Raw genomic sequence first — 21,800 nt, forward strand, 5'->3', positions numbered from 1 at the left:
ATTTGATTTTTACCTCATTATATAAGTTTTTAAGACTTTTCATAAAGTACATATTTATATCAATATGTATGTAACTAATGTATGTTTTTTCATGCTCACAAATTTCACTCATATGAATATGTAATCAAAATAATTTGGAGATCACTGCCCTGAAAAGTTGGGATCTCAAAAAGTATGTTCTCAACAGTGCACAATATCTATCCACACGCAGAGGGCTGGCTCCGTTCAGTGACAGAAGCCAGCGGTAATGATAGAGAGTACCACCTTCATGGATAGGAAGACTTGCCATTGTAAATGTCACTTCTCCTCATTGATTTCTCTGAATTAGCTCATTAATTTAATGCAGTTTCACTCAAAATCCCAGTGGGATTTTTTATGCTGCCTGACAAGGCAATTTTTATAATTTATATAGCAGTAAATGTTATGAATCGCAAAGTCAATTTTGTAAAAAGAACAGGGAAGAAAAGAAAATTGATTGAACAAAAATCAGAGCAGATCGTGAAGCCACCACAGGTGAGACATTGTCACAGCAGAGCAAGAACAGGGCAGGAGGAGCAAGGAGCTTCCAGAAACCGACCTGAGAATTTACGAAAATTTATCATATGTTCTAAAAAGAGTTTTCTAAAAACAACATTTCCAATCCTCAGATAATGTCTGTGCAAGCCAAAAAATTATTTAAGGATAATCAGCAATTTCTCTGGAAAAAAAATACCTATAAATATGTAGTCTGGCTTCAACCACTCAAAAATCAACTTAAATATAAAACCGAAAGAGTTAATATAAAATGAATATAAAACAAAAAGAAAAGAGTTACATTAAATGTTTTACATTGTATAAAACACTATACCTTGGGTAAAGATAGTATTCCTAAACAAGGCAGAATACAGAAGTTCCTTGTGCTCCACATGTGTAATAAGAATTGTAATGCCTTCCGCTGTCATATGTAAATTAAAAAACAAACAAACAAAAAAACCCAGAAGTTCCAATAGATATGATTAGTAAAACAGACTACATCAAAATAAATTTTTTTGCAGGGGGCGAGATTACTGGAGATTGAACTACTCAGGGGCCCTCCACCACTGAGCCACATCCCCAGCCCTATTTTGTATTTTATTTAGAGACAGGGTCTCACTGAGTTGCTTAGCACCTCGTCATTGCTGAGGCTGGCTTTGAACTTGTAATCCTCCTGCCTCAGCCTCCTGAGCCACTAGGATTATAGGTGTGTCCCACTGTGCCCTGAAAATCTTATTGTATTGATGTATTTCATGTAAAACAAATTGAAGGTGTCTATTAAGAATTTCCAAAACTAACCTTTTCTATGAACCTGAATTATTATTTATCAACATCAACTCAAGAGATGTTCTCACAGAGATGCACAGGGAATCAGGTTCAAGCACATTCATTGTGAGGCTGGGGCTGCAGCTCTGGGGCAGAGGCTTGCCTGGCATGCACAAGGTCCTGGGTTTAATGCCAGCACAGAAAAAACAAAAACAAAACTGCTGTATTGGACATTTATCATAAATTCAGACAAACTTTTTTTTTTTTTTTGGTACCTGGGGTTGAATTCAGGGGCATCTGACCACTGAGTCACATCCCCAGCGTATTTTTTGTATTTTATTTAGAGACAGGGTCTCACCAAATTGCTTAGTGCCTCACTGTTGCTGAAGCTGGCTTTGAACTTCTGATCCTCCGAGCCACTGGGATTACAGGGTGCGCCTTAGCGCCTGGCTCCTCAGACAACCTCTGGAATTATCAATAAATATGTAGCCTGGCCTCACACCACTCACACACAAACCAAACGTTCACCAAAAGAATGGCTAAATGAGACGCGGTTAGCTCAGGGCTAAGGGTGCAGCTCAGTCCTAAAATGCGTGCCTCGCATGTGCAAGACCCTGGGTTCCCCAGTACCCCTCGTCCCTCAAAAAAGTGGTTAATTAATTAATTAACTTACATTAATGTGCAAAAATGTGAGAGCTGGGGACAGGTCCAAAGGAACAGTTAGGGAATTTGGAGTTAAAAGAAACTGCAATATGGGATACATATTAAAACATTTTCTTTAAACACACGACAAAAATAATATTTTTCCATGGTAATGCATATGTGGAGTTACATGGGTAAAGGGGCTTTTGGTCTTACCCATATATATTTTTTTAAACAAAGGAACTGTTAGTTTACCAGTGGTATAATTAAAGTTAATGAATAAAAAGTAAAACATGGGGATACAGCTCAGTTGGTAGAGTGCTCGCCTCGCATGCACAAGGCCCTGGGTTCAGTTCCCAGTAAACCATAAAAACACGTGAGGTTAATTAAGTTCCCTCTTTGGGAGACTAAAGAATTTCAACTGCCTCAAAATATCAGACAGCCAGACAGAGTGGTAGGAGCCTTTGGTCCTAGCTGTTTGGGAGGCTGAGGCAGGGGGATTCCTTGAGGCCAGGAGCTGGAGACCAGCCTTGGGCAACATCAGGAGACCCCATCTCAACAAAGCAAAGCAAAACAGATCACAAATACGAATAAAATAAATTAAAAAATAGAAAATGTACAAGAAAAAGTCCCTTCGGTGTGGGAGGTAAAATTTAGCTTGGGTGACATTAGCTGACATTTCAAAATCTGATGTTTTGCTGTGGAATCAACTTTTCCAAGCAAAATTTTAGACAAAAATGGAAGTCCTGCTCCCATAGAGCGTCTATAAAGCCAACAAGAGTTTTAAATTTATTTATTTATTTAGACGTACCGGGGATCAACCGACTAAGTTTCAATAGTAAATATAAAATCCGGGCTGTGATTACCAATCTCAACTGGCCCCAGACTTTTGATCCTTCCCACAGATTTCGCGGGCACACACTGCCACCTGGTGGCTGGGGCTCACATTGCAGCTTGTCCTTTAGACCTCAAATCTTAATAAACCAAGGATTTCTTGTTTGGATATTCCTTAAAAACAAAATGTTTTAGAAATTTGGAAGTCTTACCTAGGGCTGTTGCTTCTAAATTTTGACAAAGATTTTTCAAAAAGCTTACTATTTTCCATCATTTTCAGTTTTGTGAATGAACAGACATTTAAGACCAAATGCATCAGAAAAAACATAAGCACAGATAAAAGGACAGTCCTGCTCCCAAAGGACCATGAAGAATTGCCCAGGCATAGTGGTGCCGCCTGTAATCCCAGCTCCTCGGGAGGTTGAGGCAGGAGGATCACAAGTTGGAGACCAGCCTCAATAACTTAGTGAGACCCTAGCTGGGTGTGGTGGTGCCTGAAATCCCAGCAGCTCGGGAGGCTGAGGCAGGAGGATCACAGTTCAAAGCCAGCCTCAGCAACAGTGAGGCGCTAAGCAACTCAGTGAGACCCTGTCTCTAAATAAAATACCAAATAGGGCTGCGGATGGGGCTCAGTGGTCCAGTGCCCCTGAATTCAATCCCTGGTACCAAAAAAGACAAAAACAAAACCCCAAACAAACTTAGTGAGGCCCTAAGCAACTTAGTGAGACCCTGCTTCAAAAATTAGGAGTGGGGATGTGGCTCAGTGGATAAGTGCCCCTGGGCCCTGGGGTCAATACCCAGTACTGAAAAAATCACGGGTTGGAGGGCTCTACGGGAGAGGCTCGCCTGGTGTTCCAACATACACTTAATAAACATGTATGTTCCATAGCCATATTCACAGTCTCCCTTACCCACATGTCCCAGAGCCAGGGACCAGGTCCTGCCTACAGTCTTGAGAGGTGGGTCACGTTCTGAGAAAGAATTGATTCTGTTGTGGTGGCACCAAAGCAGGTACTTGGATAAAGCCAGAGTCACAGCCCGCTGTGCGCCAAAAGGGCTTTCAGCACCCTTACCCTCTAATGAGACTTCTTTCGCAGAAGAGACTTTTTTTTTTTTTTGCTACGGGTGACTGAACCCAGGGGTGCTTAATTAACTACGGAGCTAAATCCCCAGTCTTTTAAAAAATGTTTTGAGACAGGTCCTCTCTAAGTTGCTGAGGCTGACTTTGAACTTGCCATCCTCCTGCCTCGGCCTCCCGAGTGAGTCCCTGGGATCACAGGCGCGCGCCACTGCGCCCGGCTCGGCTGAGCTTTCTATCTTGCATTAACAGTGAAAACCGTGACGCTTGTCCCCGCTGGCATGTCACCTGAGGTCTGAGCCCCGCTGAGGTGGCTCATGCTTCACAGGAGGGGTACAAGGAGCATCCCCGCACAGGGAAATCCTTTTAACTGGCCTTGGGAGCACATTGACCCTGGGTGAATTCCAGGACCAGCAACAGACAGAAAGCGAGATAAGGGCTGGGCGCGGTGGCGCAGCGCGCATCAGGACCCGCCGGCCTCCGCCCCGCCGGCCTCCAGTCTCGGACTCCAGGCTGCGCCGCCGCGGCCCGCGCAGCCGGTGCAGTTTTTCAGCTTCTCATTTTAAAGATGAGAGCCTGAGAAGAGCGACGGGAGTGGGCCCAGCTGCAAGGAACCAGCTGAGAAAGGACAAGGGGTAGGGAGCCCAGGAGGCTAGGACGGGCAGCTCGGAGCAGTACGAGACGGATAAGTGGCCCTGGGCCCCTGGGTTCAAGAACTGGTCCGCTTCGCCGCCTTCCGCCAGCAGCAAACATGGCGGCGGCCGCTTCCGCCCACACGGGAAATCAGGGGTGACGCAAGATGGCGGCGCCCGGCGGCGGCTGAGGCGTGAAGCGAAGCATGGCGTCGGCGGCGCTGGCTCGGCTGGGGCGGCGGCTGACGGGCCCGGGGCAGGGGCGCGGGCACTGGACGGCGGCCGGGCGCTCCCGGAGCCGGCGCGAGGCGGCCGAGGCCGAGGCCGAGGCGCCGGTGCTGCAGTATGTGGGAGAGCGCGCGGCCCGAGCGGACCGCGTCTTCGTGTGGGGCTTCAGCTTCTCGGGGGCGCTAGGCGTGCCCAGCTTCGTGCTGCCCAGAGTCGCGCCTGCCACGCGTGCCCGCCCGCCGCGCCGGAGGGTGCAGCCGCTGCCCTACCGCTTGGAGCTGCCGCAGAGGGTGCGCTGGGCGCCCGGGGAGTGAGGCGGGTTGGCGGGGGCAGGAGAGGGAGGCTGGGGAGGGAGGTAGGAAAGGGAAGGAGAGGCCGAGGAGGAGGAGGGAGAGGGAGGCCGAGGAGGAGGGAGAGGGAGACTGGGGAGGGAGGAAGAACTGGAGGGGGGGGGCCGGGGAGGAGGAGGAAAAGGGAGGCTGGGGAGGGAGGAAGGACCGGAGGGGGAGTCGGGGGAGAAGGAGTGAGGAAGGGAGGAGGCCGGGGAGGGAGGAAGGAGGGGAGAGGGAGGTCGGGGAGGACTGGGAGGCCTGCAGCACGGATTGCTGGGGGCAGGCTGGGGACTCCTTAGGGACAAGGCATTAAGAAGGAGCGAGCCCAGCGGGACGGTGGAATGACTGACCTGGGAAGGAGGCAGGTCCTAGATTTGGAGGGGTGGCAGCCAGAGGACCCTGAAGCTGACATGAGGTTGGGACTGTCTGTGTGGCTGTGGAGGCCCTGGTAGGCCATGAAAAGGAGGCACCTTGTCCAGTTGGGCTTCTGACTTCTCTGCCAAGTCCGCCAGTGATCTCTGGACCAGAAACGGGGGACAGAGAAAGGGAGACTTCTGTTCCAACCCGGTGAAAAGCAAGGGGCTGGGGATGGGAGCTGAGCCAAGCTCGGACTGGCTGGAACCTGCAGTCCTCCTGCCTCAGCCTCCCCACTTGACCCCCTGGCGGATTGGCCGTGTTGAGTCCCCAGTCCTGGGCCCTGGGCACGTTACCGCAGGGTTCTCCTGGCTTCTCCTAGGTAGCGCTTGTTTTCTGGGCAGTGTCTTGAGGAGCGATGTTTTCCATCTTGATGAATTTCCTCAACCCGTTTTTCTGCTGTAGGTTGTGCTTTAGTGGCTCATCCAAGGGATCTGCCAGACCCAAGTTTGCACCCTTGTTCACTGGGTGGCTTTGGCTCTTGTATTTAAGTCTCTGAGCCCCTGTGAGCTGGTTTGGGCCTGTGGGGTGAGGCAGGGTCCGAGGTCTGTTGTCCAAGCAACCATACCTGCCCTTCCCTTGGTGGGACATGGGGTGACCTAAAGGCAAGGATCGACTTCTGGACTCCCAGCTGTCTTCATGAAGCTGTGTCCACCCTCACGTCAGAATGACCCGTCTTGGTCACTGTCTGGATGGCTATGGCTTGTGGTGAGCTTTGCAGTCAGGAGGCCGCCCTCAGACTCTTTGGAGGTGGGAGCTCTGCCCAGCCCTGTCCTCCCCGTGTGTGGGGGACAGGACGGAGCTTAGGGCCACCCTACCACTGACTTGTACCCTCTGCCCTTCTGAGGCAGGTTCTCACTAGGCTCCTGAGGCTGGCCTTGGACTTGTGATCCTCCTGCCTCAGCCCCCGAGTAGCTGAGGTTATAGCATGTGCCACCGTGCCTGGTTCTTGTCCTTTTTAAACAATGGTCTGCCTCCTCTGGGTCCTTTGAATTTTAGGCTTGGCTTGTCCATTTCTGCAAAAATCCCTTCTGGGGTTCTTAGGTATTTTTATGGTGCTTGGGGTTGAACTGGGCCTCGTGCCTGCTGGGCAGGTGCTGACCCGGGGCTCCAGCCAGCCCTGTGTGTCTTGCTGTGCTGGGGATGGGACCCGGACACTCGACCCTGGGCCACATCCCTCCACAGCCTTCTCACTGGGGCTTGAGGGGGTTCAGTGTGCAGAGTTGCCATGGAAACTGTTGTGCTCCTCCCCTCAGTGGGCGGGACTGTCTCCCATTTGTTTGGATCTTGTCTTCTCTGTCCCTGTGACACCCTGGGGCAGCCTCCCCTCTGCTCATCTGGGGTCGCAGCACAGCCTGGGGCGAGGGGCACCTCCAGGGGCCTAACCCCAAGGGCCTGGGTCACCCGCGTGCCCCATGGTTGAGGAGGTGCTGTCGCTGCGGGACCCCAGTTGCCGTGGCACCTGTCTTCAGGGCCACCCAGCGGACGCCTGCTTCCGGAGTCCCTGGAGAGGCAGTGTCCCTCCGGCCACACAGATGGCAGGCTGGGCCGAGAGCAGGCCGAGGCCCCTAATGGCCTTGGGTGGGATGAGAGTCCTGGTTTGTGGGTGACTCGGGGGTGAACGAGGTGCACTGCTGGTCACATGGGTGTGTCACCACTCTGCGCTCGGGGCTTCTTTCAGATCTCCTCTGCGGCCTGTGGCTATGGATTCACACTGCTGTCCTCCAGGACCAAGGACATCACCAAGGTGTGGGGCATGGGGCTCAACAAGGACTCCCAGCTCGGGTTTCAGAGGAGCCGGAGGGACAAAGGTGCGGGGCCGCAGGAGCCTGCGCTGGCGTGGGCACCTCCGGCCGGAGTGGGACTGAGAGGCTGGCTCGTGACCCCGGCCAGCTGGAGCTCACCCTGGTCAGCAGCAGCGGGGACCCTCGGCAGCAGGGTGGGCACCGGGGTGGGCAGTGGCTGCTCCCGCTTGGCCCCGGGTGCCCGTGCCTGGACGTGGCCTGGGAGGAGACCAGTGGGCCCTCCAGACCCCGGGCTTGTCCCTGCGTTTGGGGCTTCAGATGTAAAGGGTCAGGAACGGCCGACGAGGACGTTTAGGAAGCAGGCCTTGTCACGAGAGCCACAGGAACCAAGGTGGCTGTGAGCTGAGGTGCCACTACAGAGCAGTTTTACTCTTAAGACAGGAGCCATCAGCCCGACGCCAGCGGGCAGGCCTCCCACGTCCCGAGTCCCTGTCCACCTACACAGCAGGCTGCCTCCCGTGTCCCCGTCCACCTGCAGTCTGTTTCTGCCTGGGTCAGAGCGCACTTGTTTTGTCTTGGCCTGTTTTAGGCTCTGTATCAGAGAAGCCTGGCGTCAGGGTCGGGCCTCATTGGCCCTGAGAGGCCGCCCTCCATGTTTCTGGCCCACTAGGCCTTGAGCGGCGCTGGGGGGACCCCAGGCCTGGCGCATGCAGAGCAGGTGCCACCCTGAGCCTCCCCTCCCTGAGTTTCCCTTAGCGGATCACTGACTTGTCCAGACCGGCCGCAGCCTCTGGAGCCCCAGGAGATTCCCAAGGAGGCCCAGTGTGCGGTTCAGTGACCACTGGGTTCCTGGCCCCGACGGGCACCGGGAGCTTCCCCCCTGACTCTGTGGGGAACGGGGTGGATGGCGGTTCCTGCTGCCGGAGGTGGCCTTGGCCGCTGCCTCGCTCTGACCTGCGGTCCTCTGCAGCCAGGGGCTACGAGTACGTCCTGGAGCCGTCGCCCGTCCCGCTGCCCCTGGACAGGCCTCAGGAGACCCGGGTGCTGCAGGTGTCCTGTGGCAGGGCGCACTCCCTGGTCCTGACGGACAGTGAGGGAGGTGAGTGCCCTCCCTGCGGGAGGGCCATTGGTGGGCTTGCTGACTCCTCGGGAGGTCTCTGCACTGGGCTGTGTGCACACAAAGGGTCTGTTTGCTCGCACCTCCCCTAGTGTGGCCTCTCAGGCCGAGGTCCTTGTGCCTGAGGTCCCTCTGCAGAGGGCTTGTGTCCAGGGAGAGGCAGCAAAGCCGCTTTGTTCCCGCTTCTCCTCCTGGCCAAGGTGCCTGATGGGGGAAGGCAGAAGTGGCCTCAGGAGGCCCTCACCAGGGCCTTTGGTGTCCGTGCAGCCTGGCCACAGGCACAGGGACGGGGACTTGCCCACACTGTGGAATTCCCAGGAGGTGGGACCAGGGCACGGGGACCCAGAAGGCCTGAGGTGTCCCTGGAGGCGGGTGTTGCAGGAGGGAGCCCCGTGGCAGTCGGGATGGGCAGCTGTGGGGGACGGCTCCGGAGACCCTGGTGGCCCTGGTCTGCTGGGATCCCATGAGCCTGCGCGGTGGATTGTGGACTGGGTCGGCTGTGTCCCTTCCAGTGTTCAGCATGGGGAACAACTCGTATGGGCAGTGTGGCCGGAAGGTCGTGGAGAATGAAGTGTACAGGTGCGTGCCGAGCTCTGCCCCCAGACCTGAGTGGCCGCAGGGTGAGAGCCGGGGCTCCGTACCCCTGGGGGAATCCCTGGGGCGGTTCTGCTGGGGGTGGGCTCAGACATGAGCTTGGGGGTGAGGGGTGAGCCTTGGTCGTCATGTGTACAAACCTTTGAACTAATTTTTTGGGGAGTACCGGGGATTGAACTCAGGGGCACTGACCACTGAGCCCCATCCCCAGCCCTGTTTTGAATTTTATTAGAGACAGGGTCTCACGGAGTTGCTCAGCACCTGGCTAAGTTGCTGAGGCTGGATTTGAACTCCTGATTCTCCTGCCTCAGCCTCCCGAGCCTCTAGGATCACAGGCGTGCACCACTGCGCCCGGCTGAATTAATTTTTATAACCTTTTTACTTTAAATGAAGGGGAATTATTTAAGTTAACCACGTTTTCAAATTGGTTAACTTAAAAAGTTCACCTTCATTTCAGTTTTTTCATTTTGTATTAAAAAAGAAAAAATTCCACTAGTTCCTTGCTTGATGCTGGTGGCCTGAGTGCTAGTCTCTGTCCTCATACAAAAGTCATGTCGAGGTCTGGGCTGTGACTCAGGGGCAGAGCGTTGTCCAGCACAGGTGAGGCATTGGGTTTGATCCTCAGCACCACATAAAAAAATAAGTAAAATTAAATTATTGTCCAACAACTAAGAATATTTAAAAAACCTCACATCAAGCTGGTGCGGTGGCCACGCCTGTAACCCCAGCTGTGTGGGAGGCTGAGGCAGGAGGAGCGCAAGCTGGAGGCCAGCCTTGGCGACCTAGCGATACCTGGTTTCCGAATAAATAACTAAATGAAGGGGCTCAGTGGCAGAGTGCCCCTGGGTCAGTCCCCAGTACCGCGGGGAGGAAGAGACGCCTTGAGTTTCACTGTGTGGGTTGTCCCCCCAGGCCTGCTGTACTCTGAGGTGGCCCTGTGCACATGGGGTTGGGCTACCGGCTAGGGTTAAGGGCCCGGCTTGTGCAGGGCTGATGGCCACGTCTCCTCTTCTTGGCTCTAGTGAAAGTCACAAGATCCACAGGATGCAGGACTTTGATGGGCAGGTGGTCCAGGTAAGAGACGGGCTCCTCCTGTCCCCGGATGCTTTGGAAGGATCGACACTGGGCGGGGTGCTGGCAGGCGGTTAGGGGAACTTCCTGAAGGGTCAGGTTACTCTGGTCAGGACTCCTGGCCCGCGCTGGAGACCAGGTTCCTTCTGAACCCTGGAAGGGGGGTCTAGAAGAGTTGGGGCGGGGGTGAGGCTCCCTTGGAGACCAGGCTGCCTGCCCAGCTGCGTCCACCTGGAGTGGGGGCCTGTGGGGTGGTACCCAGGCACCCGATGGCCACTTAGGATAAACACTTAGCCTCGGGTATTCCTGCTGAGGCTGGGGTGCTGCCCAGCAGGAGGGGAGGGGCATCCTGGAGGCCCAAGCAGGCCTGGGGTGTGGCTGGTGGTCATTGCTGTGCTCGCGGTAGTGTGCTCTGCAGCGGTCAGGAGGGCAGGCGGGAGTGGATGACGCACGGTCTGGGCACTGGTGGGGAGTGGAGCCCTGAGGGCCTTGTCCTTGGGCAGTGGGCTGTAAGGTTTTCAGCAGGGCAGGGGTGCGTGGTGTGTGCCAGGCCCAGGTCCATGTCCAGCATCTCCAAAGGAATGTGTTCCAGGGGAGGTGGCTGCCGAGTTGTGACCTTCCAGAAAGACGACTTAGCCCTGGTGGGAAGTAGAGGGGAGAGGCGTGGAGGCCAGGAGGGGAGTCTGGGAGGGTGGGGTCATAGACTCCCAGGGCAGCCAGGCTTCGGGGTCAGGAGAGGAGCAGGGAGGGCACCCTGGGATCCAGAGTGACTGGCCAGCAGAATGGGGGACGTGGGGGCTTGGTCAGGGGTCATGGGAGAGGCAGAGCCTCCTGCGCAGCCCCAGGTGCCTGTGGGCTCAAGTCCCCATCCTCCACCCATGGATGAGTGGCTTCGGGTGTCACCAGACCTCCTGAGTCTGTCCTGGGTGGTCCTGCTGTGGCCTGCTTCTCCTGAGGCAGTTAGAGACCAGGTCTGGAGACCAGCGTGGGGTGGCAGTGGGCCTTGGGAATAGAGCAGCCAGGTGTGGGGAGAGGGAGAGGCAGGAGGCCCAGGACAGACTCGGGCTCCAGCGGTGAAAGGGACGAAGGGGACTGGGGCTGAGGCTGAGGCTGAGCTGGAGCTGGCCAGGGTGGGGCGTGGTGGTGGTTAGGGGGGCGCAGGGGTAGGGTGAGGGTGGGCCCTCCCTCCCTGGCCCCCTCCCTGGCCCCTCTCCCTGTCCCCCCTCGCCCCCTCCCTCATCCCCTCCCTGCCCCCCCCCCTCCTGGCCCCCTCCTGGCCTCAGGAGCTGCTGCTCTGGCTGCGAGGAGGGGAGAGCAGGCCTGGGAACTCCCTGAGAGAGGGTCTCCTCTGCCCACTGGTGTCCTCCAGGTGGTCTGCGGACAGGATCACAGCCTGTTCCTCACGGATCGAGGCGAGGTCTACTCCTGTGGATGGGGCGCCGATGGGCAGACAGGTGCGTGATGAGAGGCCGTGGTGTGGCCCTGGGGGCCAGGACCGCCTCCCACTGGGCCCCATCTCCCTTGCTCCTGGGGAGTGCTGTCCTCTGCACTTGCCTGTGACCCCCTTTCCGCTGCCTATGACCATGGACATGCAGCCTGACCCCCACTGTTGGTCCTGCTCTTGCCCTGCAGGGCGACTTGCTCCTGTGGCCCCGACTTGTGTGTGGAGGCTCCCTTCCTTAGGTGTTTAGTAATGTTAATTTTTCTAAATTTCCTTTTTCATGTTTTTGCTTTACTAGGATCTAACCCAGGGTCCTTTACCACGGGCCAATTTCAGCCTCTGCTCTTACGTATATCTGTGTGTGTATCTGGGGCACCAGGCATTGAACCCAGGGCCACCGAACCACCGAGCCCTTTTTCTTTTCTTTACGTCTTATTAGAGACAGGGTCTTGCTGAGTTGCTTAGGGCTTCCCTAAGTCGGCTGGCTCCGACTCCCCATCCTCCTGCCTCAGCCCCCTGAGTCGCTGGGATCACAGGCATGGGCCACTTGCCCCGTGCTTATCTTACAAAGTTTCTAACTTGATTCTGACCTAAAAAATTCCAGGGTCCCTAAAAACATGCCTTTTGGGTCTTAAGAATATGCCATTTGTGGGGCTGGGGTTGTGGCTCAGTGGTAGAGTGCTGGCCTCCTACGTGTGAGGCACCAGGTTCCATTCCCAGCACTTCATATAGATAAGCAAATAAAATAAAGTTCCATCAACTGAAAAATATTAAAAAGAAATTAAAAAAAGAAGACTAGCTGTGTGTGACGAGTCCTCCCTCGTGGGAGCAGGGGTGCGGCCAGCAGGGCAGGCCAGGCTTTCTGTGCGGGTGCTGTTGGGGCCAGCATTGTGCTTGGCGTGGCGCGAGCCTGCGGGAAGGGCGAGTAACTGAAGGTGCGCATTTCCCCTGCCAGGTCTCGGTCACTACGATGTCACCAGCGTGCCCACCAAGCTGGGAGGGGACCTTGCCGGAGTGAAGGTCGTGCAGGTCGCCACCTACGGGGACTGCTGCCTGGCCGTGTCAGCAGACGGAGGCCTCTTTGGTTGGGGGAACTCGGAGTACCTGCAGCTGGCCTCTGTCACCGAGTCCACTCAGGTGCGTGTGGGGAGGTGGGGAACGCGGGCCTGCGGGGGCCTGGGGAGCGGGCTCTGGGGCTTGCAGGGGCCTGGGGAGTGGGCTCTGGGGCCTGCGGGGGCCTGGGGAGTGGGATTGGGGGCCAGGGGTGCTGTCAGGGCTTCAGGTCCCCCTTCCCAGAGGGTCTGAAGCAGGCTGCGGAGTCTCTGTGATGTCCTGTGTGCTGTGGCAGTAGCATGACACAGACCCTGAGCTAAGACTGCGTGGCCCACCAGGCCAGCAGCATCTCTGGGGCTCTGTCCCGGCCCCCAACCCCGCCCTGTGAAGGGGGCCGCAAGCCGCAGATGCAGGGTCTTGGGGGAGACTGTCCATGGAGCAGAAGGTGGAGGCTGGCCTGGTCTTTCCACCTCGTGCCTGTGCGGCCATCACCAGCCAATGGCCATTCTGGGGAGGGTGATGTGCATGCCACGCCCACCTGTAGAGCACGTGCGGGTGGTGGGTGTTCACAGGCTGCGCCACCCGAGTCTGGTTCAGGACAGGAGGGGCCCCACCCCAGTTTCCGCGTCCCCGCCCTGGGATATGCTCTGAGGGGGACCTAGGTACCTGCTCATTCCCGGGGGGTCAGTGTGTGTCTTCCAGAGACACCGCGTTCCCTGATGCGATGGAATTGTTGGTGACACTCAGGGTTTTGTTTACTTTCACTTATTTTTCATGGTCCTGGGGATGGAACCTGGGGGCGCCACCCGTGGAGCCGCATCCCAGCCTTTGTCACTTTCCATTTTGCCACGGGGTCCCGCTGAGTGCCGAGGCTTCCTTGGAACTGGTGACTCTCCCACCTCAGCCTTCTGAGTGCTGGGTGACAGGGTGACCACCGCGCCTGGCTGCAGAGGCTGTAACAGACCTGAGTGAGGCCATGCAGAGGTCAGCCGATGGGGGGCTGCCTCCTCAGCGTCCCGCCTGGTGGCCAGCAGAGGCTGCTGTGGACTCTGAGTGCCCCGGCACCCAACAGGGGAGGAGGCCAGTCGTTTAGAGGCGCATTATCTGTGGGAGGTGGACGGCGGGCAGGGGCTCGAGGGAGTGCTGCTCCTCCCTATGCCGACCTCCTGTGGGGACAGTTGCATGAGCCACCGTTGGCCATGATTATCTGACACTGACCCCGAATCAGAGAACTAAGCAACACAAGGGACCGTGGCTGGGTGCCAGGTGGCCAGCTGCGTCCCTGACTGTCCAGGGCTGTGTTGCCCTGGGCTCTGCTGCTGGCCTCCTTGCTGTGCCGGGGGGAGGCAGGGCCCTGCTGGACGGAGCCCAGCGCTGTGCTGGCTCTTGGCCCGGCAAGATCCAGTGCCTGGCTGCCTCCGTCCCTCCTCTCGGGCTGCTCTGGGGTGGCTCACTGTGGAGCTGGCCTTGTCAGGAGGGTGCTGACCAGGCGGTGTCCTGTGACTTCCTCTTGGAAGTGCCGCTCCCTGTACTGGGTGGCCTCACTCAGGGAAGGGGTCCTCAGGGGCTGGAACAGCAGGAGACCTGGTCACCAAGCCGCCTTACAAGTGGCTGAGACAACTTATTTGTCACGGCCCCCGAGGGGCTGCCCTGGGGCTGGCTCCCCTCGACCTCAGTGCACCTGCTGGATCCTGTCCACTCTGTGCCTGTCCTCCCTCCCTCCCTCCTTCCCTCTGGCCTGCCCTTCCCAGGGGGCCTCTCAGCCATGCTTGCATCCTGTCCCCACGTCTTTGTCCCCGAGTTCTCAACCTTGTCCCCAAGTTCTCGACCCAGTCCATTATAGTCTGCCTCTGCCTGTCAGCTTGTCCATGGCTCCCGTGAGGGCCACCAGCGACCTCCCTGGGGCCAGAGGCACTAGGAGGGCACTGGACAGCCTTTTCCCGCCTCATCTCTGACCTTGGCCATGGCGCTGCTGGGACGCACTCCTTCCTGGCTGTCCTCGTGCGAGGTGTGGGCGCCCCTCCTGGCCTCTGCATCTCCACTAGAAGATCTCTCCTGTGGCTTCAGTGTCTTTCTGCCGCTCACCTGCCCCTGACCCCGGGCTCCTGAGTGCTACTCTCCCTGGCCTCCCCAGGGCTCCCTGGGCTCCTCCAGCGCTGCCTGTTCACTCTCCAGAGGACGGCCTGTGCAGAGTGCCTCTCCTCGGCCACCCGTGCCACTCACGGCCGTGGGCCCTTTGTTCTGGCCTCCTGTGAGCTCCTCGAGTGGCTTCACGCCCGGCTGTCCTCTCTTGCCTCAGGTGGACGCCCTGCTCCCCGCTTCACCCTGGCCTGATTGGTTCCTGCCTCTCCTCATGCCTCAGGCACGGACGCCCCCCCTGGCTGCCTCTCCCCCGCCTGCACGGCTCTGCCACTCAGACCCCTGGATCCCCCTTGCGTTTTGCTCGTGAGGTCTGAGGTTGACCTTGACTGCTGCCCCTGGGCCAGCCAGTGCTCTTTGAGGGTGGGCTGGTCCTGTAGCCCCTGTGCATCCAGGTCCCTAGGTCCCGGCTTCGTGCCTGTGCGGTGCTCAGGAGATGGCCCTGGAGTAGACAGAGAGCTCATGTGGCCCTGCCCACGGCCCACTCCCCACGTAGCCTGTCCTACTTGGAGCCCTTTCTCGCTGCAGGTGAACGTCCCTCGGTGCCTACCCTTCTCAGGAGTGGGGACTGTGAAGCAGGCGGCCTGCGGGGGCACCGGCTGTGCCTTATTGAACGGTGAGACCCTTTGGGTAGTCATTGGGGACTGGTGGGCATGTTCACCAGGCTGTCAGGTTCACGTGGCCATTGGATAATCCGCTGTACCGAGCCTGGTGAATTTCGTGACACATGTGGCCAGAGAGCAGCTCAGCCTGTCACTCCAGCAGACCTCGAGGGTGCAGGGTCCCTGTTCCCTCAGCCCGGCCAGATCCCCTCTCCAGCCAGGAAGTAAATACAGAGTGGGCACTACCACTGTGTGCCCTGTAAAGGAGTGTGTGGCACACTGAGTTCCCTGCCCTGCGAGTGTGTGGCACACCAGGGTCCGTGCCCTGCGAGTGAGCACGTGGCACACAAGGTCTGTGCCCTGAGAGTGAGCGTGTGGCACACCGGGTCCATGCGAGTGTGTGGCACACCGAGATCTGTGCCCTGCGAGTGAGTGTGTCGCACACCGAGGTCTGTGCCCTGAGAGTGAGTGTGTGGCACACCGAGGAGCACCAACCTTGGCATGGGTATCAGGGCTGGAACCTGGGGCCTCGCTTGTGCCGTGCGCTCCCCGAGCTGCACCCCAGCTGCAGGCCTGAGGGGCGCTTGCTTGGCCTGAGCCATCGGTTCTCAGCGTCCGGGGAGAAAATCAAGAACGTGGTGTCAGAAAACCATATCCAGGCAGAAGCAGGAGCATCCCAGGCTCAAGGCAGCCTCAGCAACTTTGCAAGACCACAGGGGACCTGGAGAGTGCCCATCTCAGGGGACGTGGCTCCGTGGGGGCGCACCCCTGGGTTTGATTCCTGGTACCAACGAAAACGTTTTTTCCTTAAAGTTTAAGGGTCTGGCCAGGAACTGTCTGTGTTATGTGTCTGCTCAGCGAGGACCTGGGTCCCTTAGTAGGGACAGCTGTCTCCAAGCTTCAGGAGGCCATGTGGGCTTCCTGGGTCATTTAGGGGCTGCCCCCGCCCAGGTTGCCGCATGACGTGGGCTCTGGGCTCCGAGGGTGGCCAGCAGCTGGGCGGACGCCGAGGCAGGAACTGAAGCCAGGACAGGAGGAGTGTTTTCAACCTTTTCTTGCCACCAGGGAGGCGACCCCTGTCCCTGTGGGCATAGTGAGCAGGGTGTGCGGGAGCCTCGGCTGGGTGGCCTGCTGACCCCGACCTGCTGTGCGCAGGGGAAGGACACGTGTTTGTCTGGGGCTACGGAATCCTTGGCAAAGGACCCAGCCTCGTGGAAAGTGCCCTTCCGGAGAGGATCCCGCCCACGCTCTTCGGCCTGACCGAGTTCAACCCGGACATCCAGGTCTCCCTCATCCGCTGTGGGCTCAGCCACTTTGCTGCCCTTTCTAGTAAGTGGCCGGCTGGCAGGACCCAGGTGCTCCCCCGCATGCTCCCTTCCCTCTGTGAACCCATGGTGCCTTGGTGGGCTGACCAGGACGGGCTGACTGGGACGGGCTGACCGGGGTGGGCTGACCGGGAACAGCTAGCAGCCGTCCGTGGCTTGCGGGTGAACAACCTCGTCTCTTCCTCCCCTGGAACTGGGCTCGGTTTCTGTGGTTTGTGGTGAGGCTGATGTTTGGGTGACTCTCGAGGGCACCAGTTGGCTGTGCGAGAAGCCCTGACAGAGGTGGGTGAGTCCATGGAGAGTGTGGGTGGGCCACCCCCGCAGGCCAAGACCCTGCTCGGTCCCGGGCACGCAGTGGCCAGAGGCAGTTTGGAGACCCCTGTGGTTTCTGGAGGTGGAGCGCTCCTTGCTCCAAAGTGCTGGGGGCCATCACAGGATGGCCTGGCCAGATGACAAGCTGTCGGAGACGAGTTGTCCCACGGGCCTCCCGGCTGGCACGGCCCGTGGCCTCTGGGTGCCCCGGTTGTGGGTTTCCCTGGGCAGTACGACTGCACCAGGCGGCTCACTTGTCGATGACCCCTGTGTTCAGTCCTCTCCTGGGAAAGGCCTCTTTTCCTCAGGGAGGTACCATCAGGGTGCTTCATGCTGAGCTGCACCCCGTCCTTTGGGTTTTTATTTAGAGGCAGGGGGTCTCACTACGTCGCTGCGGACTTACTAAGTGGCTGAGGCTGGCCTTGGACTTGTGCTCTTCCTGCTCAGCCTCCCGAGCCACAAGACCCCAGGCCTGGGCAGTTTCCTTTGTCCTTTCTTTGCTCCCAGTGGCAGCATGACCTGAGAGTGGCCGTGAGCATGAGTGCTGGGCAGGACAGGTGGCTCCCGGTGCCATGCAGAGCTTGGCAGAAGGCGGGTCCCTGAGACCCTGGCGGGGCACACGCAGGGAACGGCCTGAGCCCGACTGTGGCAGCCCTCGCGGGAGCTCCACCAGCCCCTTATGAGGCCAGGCCCTGGTGACCGCCTGCTCCTTCCGGGCCTCTCCACTGTCCTCACCATTACCCTGGGGGACCAGGTGTCCACCACATGGATTTGGGGGACAGACTGTATTTGAGCAGTACACGGGTCCCTTCCGTGGACTGCGTCCGTGTCCTTTGTGGCCTCTGTGGTTGCGGTCATGGGTGGGTTGGGCTGTTTAGTTCTAGCTCTTCATCTAGGTCGGGTCCCATCACTGTGTCCTGTCACCGCCCTGTCCCCAGCTCACAGCACATGGGCCCAGGCCTGGCTCAGGCAGGCCCCGGGGGACTCAGAAAGAGCAGCCTCTCTGTGGCTTAGGAAGCCAGGAGTGGCCTGAGTGTGTGGCAGGGTCACCAGGGCCCGGCAGGGCTGGGCAGGGCCACGTACCCCTCAGACTCACCTCCCGGGGGTCGGACGGCAGGATGAGGTAGGTGCCTAAGACACTGGCTTCTCCCTTCCCAGGAAGCACTGAGGGAAGGAGGTGGGGACAGGCCATCTGTGCCTGATTGCAGAAGGTCTGTCCTCAAGGCCGGGCTCCTGGGACGGGCTCTTTGTCAGCTCCCGCCAAGCTGCTGTCCTCTTCCCCCAGACAAGGGCGAGCTGTTCGTGTGGGGCAAGAACCTCCGTGGGTGCCTGGGGATCGGCCGCCTGGACGACCAGTACTTCCCCTGGAGGGTAAGGCCGGGTGGGGACGCGGGGATGCGGGGAGCAGCCTCGGTGCCACCGGTGCCTGGTGCCTGCCCAGCATGCAGAGGGGCTGGGCCTGGGGCGGGGCCCGGCTGGGCTGGGGGCTGTCCCCCCTGCTGCAGTGAAGGGGTAGCTGGGGCCAGGCCAGGTTCCCGGATTTCAGGGCTCGCTGTCCTCGGCTCCCTTGAGGTCAGCTCTCTGTGGGGGCCTGGTGAGGGCGCGGCTGGAGGGAGTGGCCCTGCGGGTGTTCCTGTCCCTGCAAGAATCTCTGTCAGAGCCTGTCCTGGGCAGGGGTGCTACCAGGCCTGGAGCAGGTCCTCACCTGTGGCCCCGGGAGTGCGCTCTAGGTGGCCCAAGAGGGTCAACGGCCTGTCCACAGCTGCTGGGGGCATCCAGGCTCTGTAGTGGGGACACAGCAGGCAGGAGGTGTTTTCAAATCTTAAGGGGTGGGAGTCCTTTTTCAATTGTAGCTTGTCTCATTGTGGCTCACGGCCAGCTTAGGAGGTGTCCTCGAAAGTCACTACAGCCACGCTGTGGAGGGCGGCCTCCTGGGCCACCCCGCATCCGTGCAGTGGCCTGTGTTGGTGTCTCCCGTTCCCTCTGGGAGTCTCTGCAGAGCTGTGTGCGTGTGTGCATATGTGTGTGTGCATGTGTGCGTGCGTGTGTGCATGTGTGCACGTGTGTTGCGTGTGTACCCTGAAGGTACCTGTGAGTAGGACAGCCTGTGTCTGCAGTGGGGTCGCTGGGTGGAGTGGCCGGTGGGGCTGCCCCAGACTGGACTCACAGGGTAGGAGCGAGGGCCTCTTGAGCTGCTCTGATAGGACAGACATGACACCGGCCTGAGGGCCGCGGCCTCTGGGATGCACATGTGCAGGACACGTCTCGCTTCCCCAGAGGTGTCCCAGGTGTGGACGTGAGCTGCGATGGCCGCCCTTGTGGGCAGGGTGCAGTGAGGGAGTGGCCTCCCGAGAAGTTGGCAAGGCTGGTGGCCCTGCGGCCGCTGCCTGCAATGAAGGGTGTCTTGCTCTTGTTTCTTCAGGTGACGATGCCCGGTGAGCCCGTGGACATGGCCTGTGGTGTGGACCACATGGTGACCCTGGCCAAGTCGTTCATCTGACCTCCTGCCTGATCCTCCCAGGGCTGTTGGAGGCAGCCCAGCAGGGTGGGGACACAGTGCCTGGTAGGGCTCTTGAATGATGTTGGAGGGACAGAACCACTGCCCTCTGTAGGCCACGCTCCCGAGGGGTCCTGGCCAGGGTGTGGGACGACTGTTGGCACACCCACCTGTTCAGGGCTCCGGGGCCCGGTTGGCCCAGGACGGCTGTCCAGGGAGGCTCAGCGTCAGGATGTGTCTGGTCTCAGGCGGTGGCCTGCCAGGACACAGCGACCAGGGGGCTCTGGGTGTGTCCTAGTGACCCAGGTGAGCCTCGGTTAGGTCGTGAGCCAGGCGGGCTCCTGTGAAACTTGTGCTGGATGACCCCGTGCACACAGCCACCTGCCCGCCGCCACGCTGAGCCCGAGGACAGTGAGCAGCCTCCAAGACCCCGCGGGCTCCTCGCTGAGCGGCCTGCCCTCCCGCCGCCCTGTCCTGCCGCCGCGCTCACCACTTGCTGGAGGAGGCTTGGGGGGCTCAGCCTGGCTGGGGGCCAGTGGACGAGGATCTGAAGTCATGGCCATGTCCGCGCTGGTCACTGTTGGCCTTTTCCCTTAGAACAGTATTTACAGATATTTTTGGAATAAAGTCTATTTTCTGCCTCTTGAGGTCTCCTAGGGGTCTCTTACCACCAAGAGGTCAGCGGTGACGAGCAGGACTTGGGTCAAGAGGCAGATGGAAGCCAGCAGATGGGCCTGTGGATGGCCCTGCCTGGGACATTCCGAGCCAGTCCTGCTCCCAGGTCCTGGGGCCGTGGTCAGGTGGGGACCCACCACCCGTGACGCCCGGCTGCTGCCGTAACTCGCTGCGCAGATACTTGTGGCGAGTCCTCTGTGACCCGGCCATTGTGCTCTGGGACACGTGCCGATGGGAGCCCTACCTTGAGAGGGGACCAGGGACGGGAGCAGCTGGGAGGAGGGAACGGGTGGGAGGGTTGCAGGTGGAAGTGGAGTGTCACTGTCACTGTCACCAGGCAGCTTATTCCTGGTGTCACCCAGGGTCCGTGAGAACCAGCTGGTTAGTGTGTGGGGAGTGCCCAGTGCAGCTTCAGGGACCTCCTTGGCCGAGCTGCCCCTGCTGTCTGGGGACTGGGAAGCCTGTGGTAGTGGTGTGACTCTCTGCGCTGACGCCCTGCTGGACTGACTCAGGTTGCTGCAGTGACAGGCAGGCGCCCCATGGTGACACAGGCTGGCCGCACATCTGGAGGGCAGGGCCTGGAGGGTCCCAAGGGTGGCCAGGTGAGCGCTAGAGTCAGGAAGGCTCCTGAGCGTGACCTCGGCTGCAGCCCCGGTGTGCGGTGGCCCCCCGGGTCTCCTGAGCCCAAGGTGTCAGGGTCTCTGCGGGCAGCCCTGCCCTGGTGGGTTGGGGCTCCTCTGCCACGAGCCAGGCCCTGACCCGCCGTCGTCTGCCCGGCTCTGGCGTTGCCCTCCCTCCCAGCCCCTCCCACACTGGAGGCACCCTCCGCCATGCCCCTGGGCGGTTGCTGTGATCTCCTTTGTTCCTGCTACAACCTCCTGTCAGTGAGCAAGGGAAGGATACTGGGGGACCCGGAGGTCAGTGAGCAAGGGAAGGACACCTGGGGGACCCGGAGGTCAGTGAGCAAGGGAAGGACACCTGGGGGACCCAGCCACGTGCCGGCCCTGTGCCCTCTGGCCACTCTAGGGCCAGACTGTCCTTCCTTTGTGGCCAGCAGCCAGCGGGGAGCTGGAATGGGGGCTGCAGTGTGTCCTGCTTCAGCTGCTCAGGGCCACTGTCATCCCTCCTGGGCAGAATGGCTCCTGGGCGTCTGGTCTCCCCCTCAGGCCAGTGCTGTGCTGGCCCTGCTCCACGGGGTTCCTGGGCGACACTGAAATCAGCTCACAGAGCCCCTCCCGCAGGGGCCAGGGGCAGCCTCCTCTTGTGTCTGGAGTGTCGCTGGCTGTGTGTGTTCTGCTTTGGGTCCTGGGGTTGAACCCGTCCCCAGGTCCCAGCTTCCCCCCCGCAGCCCCATGTGACAGGCCCTTTCGGATGGCCTTGGGGGACCACCCAGCACTGGCAAGGCCCTGAGGCGGCCCTCTGTGCCAGGAGCATGCCCTGCCCAGGACCCCACGTTGCCCCCTCCTCTCGAGGTGCGTTTCCCAGCCCCCTCGGTGACTGTGCTGCACCCATGAAGGAACTCCAGTCTGGGCCCTGCTGCTCAGGGGCTGGCAGGGGTGCTTAAAAAGGGCTGGGTGTAGCTCAGTGGCAAAGTGTCCCTGGGTTCAGTCCCCAGTCCCGCCCTTGCACAAAGATTCCAGACTCCTTACAAGCTGGCTTAACGGGATCAGCAGCGGCCAAGTGGACTCTGCTGGGGACAGCACTGGAGCTCCCTGGCCACACCCCTCTTGGTCCGGGCGCACCAACGTGCCCGCTCAGCTGTCTGGTTGGGGTCATGTTTTTGGCCGGGAG

General features: G+C 59.1%; 1 protein-coding gene across 3 annotated transcripts; it reads left to right on the top strand.

Moving 5' to 3' along the window:
• The first annotated feature begins 4,292 nt into the window (after window positions 1-4,292).
• Rcc1l (RCC1 like) lies at window positions 4,293-19,977 on the top strand. Of its 3 annotated transcripts, none has more exons than XM_078023935.1 (11): window positions 4,293-4,467; window positions 7,120-7,249; window positions 8,154-8,282; window positions 8,813-8,879; window positions 9,917-9,968; window positions 11,335-11,419; window positions 12,362-12,543; window positions 15,127-15,214; window positions 16,356-16,529; window positions 18,123-18,208; window positions 19,260-19,977. In XM_078023935.1, the coding sequence occupies exons 2-11, from the start codon at window positions 7,195-7,197 to the stop codon at window positions 19,335-19,337; spliced, it is 996 nt and encodes a 331-aa protein (XP_077880061.1). In that variant the 5' UTR covers window positions 4,293-4,467; window positions 7,120-7,194; the 3' UTR covers window positions 19,338-19,977. The 3 variants fall into 3 exon arrangements, with proteins under 3 accessions (XP_077880061.1, XP_077880060.1, XP_021584282.1); XM_078023934.1 differs by lacking the exon at window positions 4,293-4,467 and adding an exon at window positions 4,563-4,982; XM_021728607.3 differs by lacking the exon at window positions 4,293-4,467 and adding an exon at window positions 5,305-6,146.
• The last annotated feature ends 1,823 nt before the right edge of the window (window positions 19,978-21,800 follow it).

This window comes from Ictidomys tridecemlineatus, chromosome 10 (genome assembly GCF_052094955.1).
Source record: "Ictidomys tridecemlineatus isolate mIctTri1 chromosome 10, mIctTri1.hap1, whole genome shotgun sequence".
NCBI lineage: Eukaryota > Metazoa > Chordata > Mammalia > Rodentia > Sciuridae > Ictidomys > Ictidomys tridecemlineatus.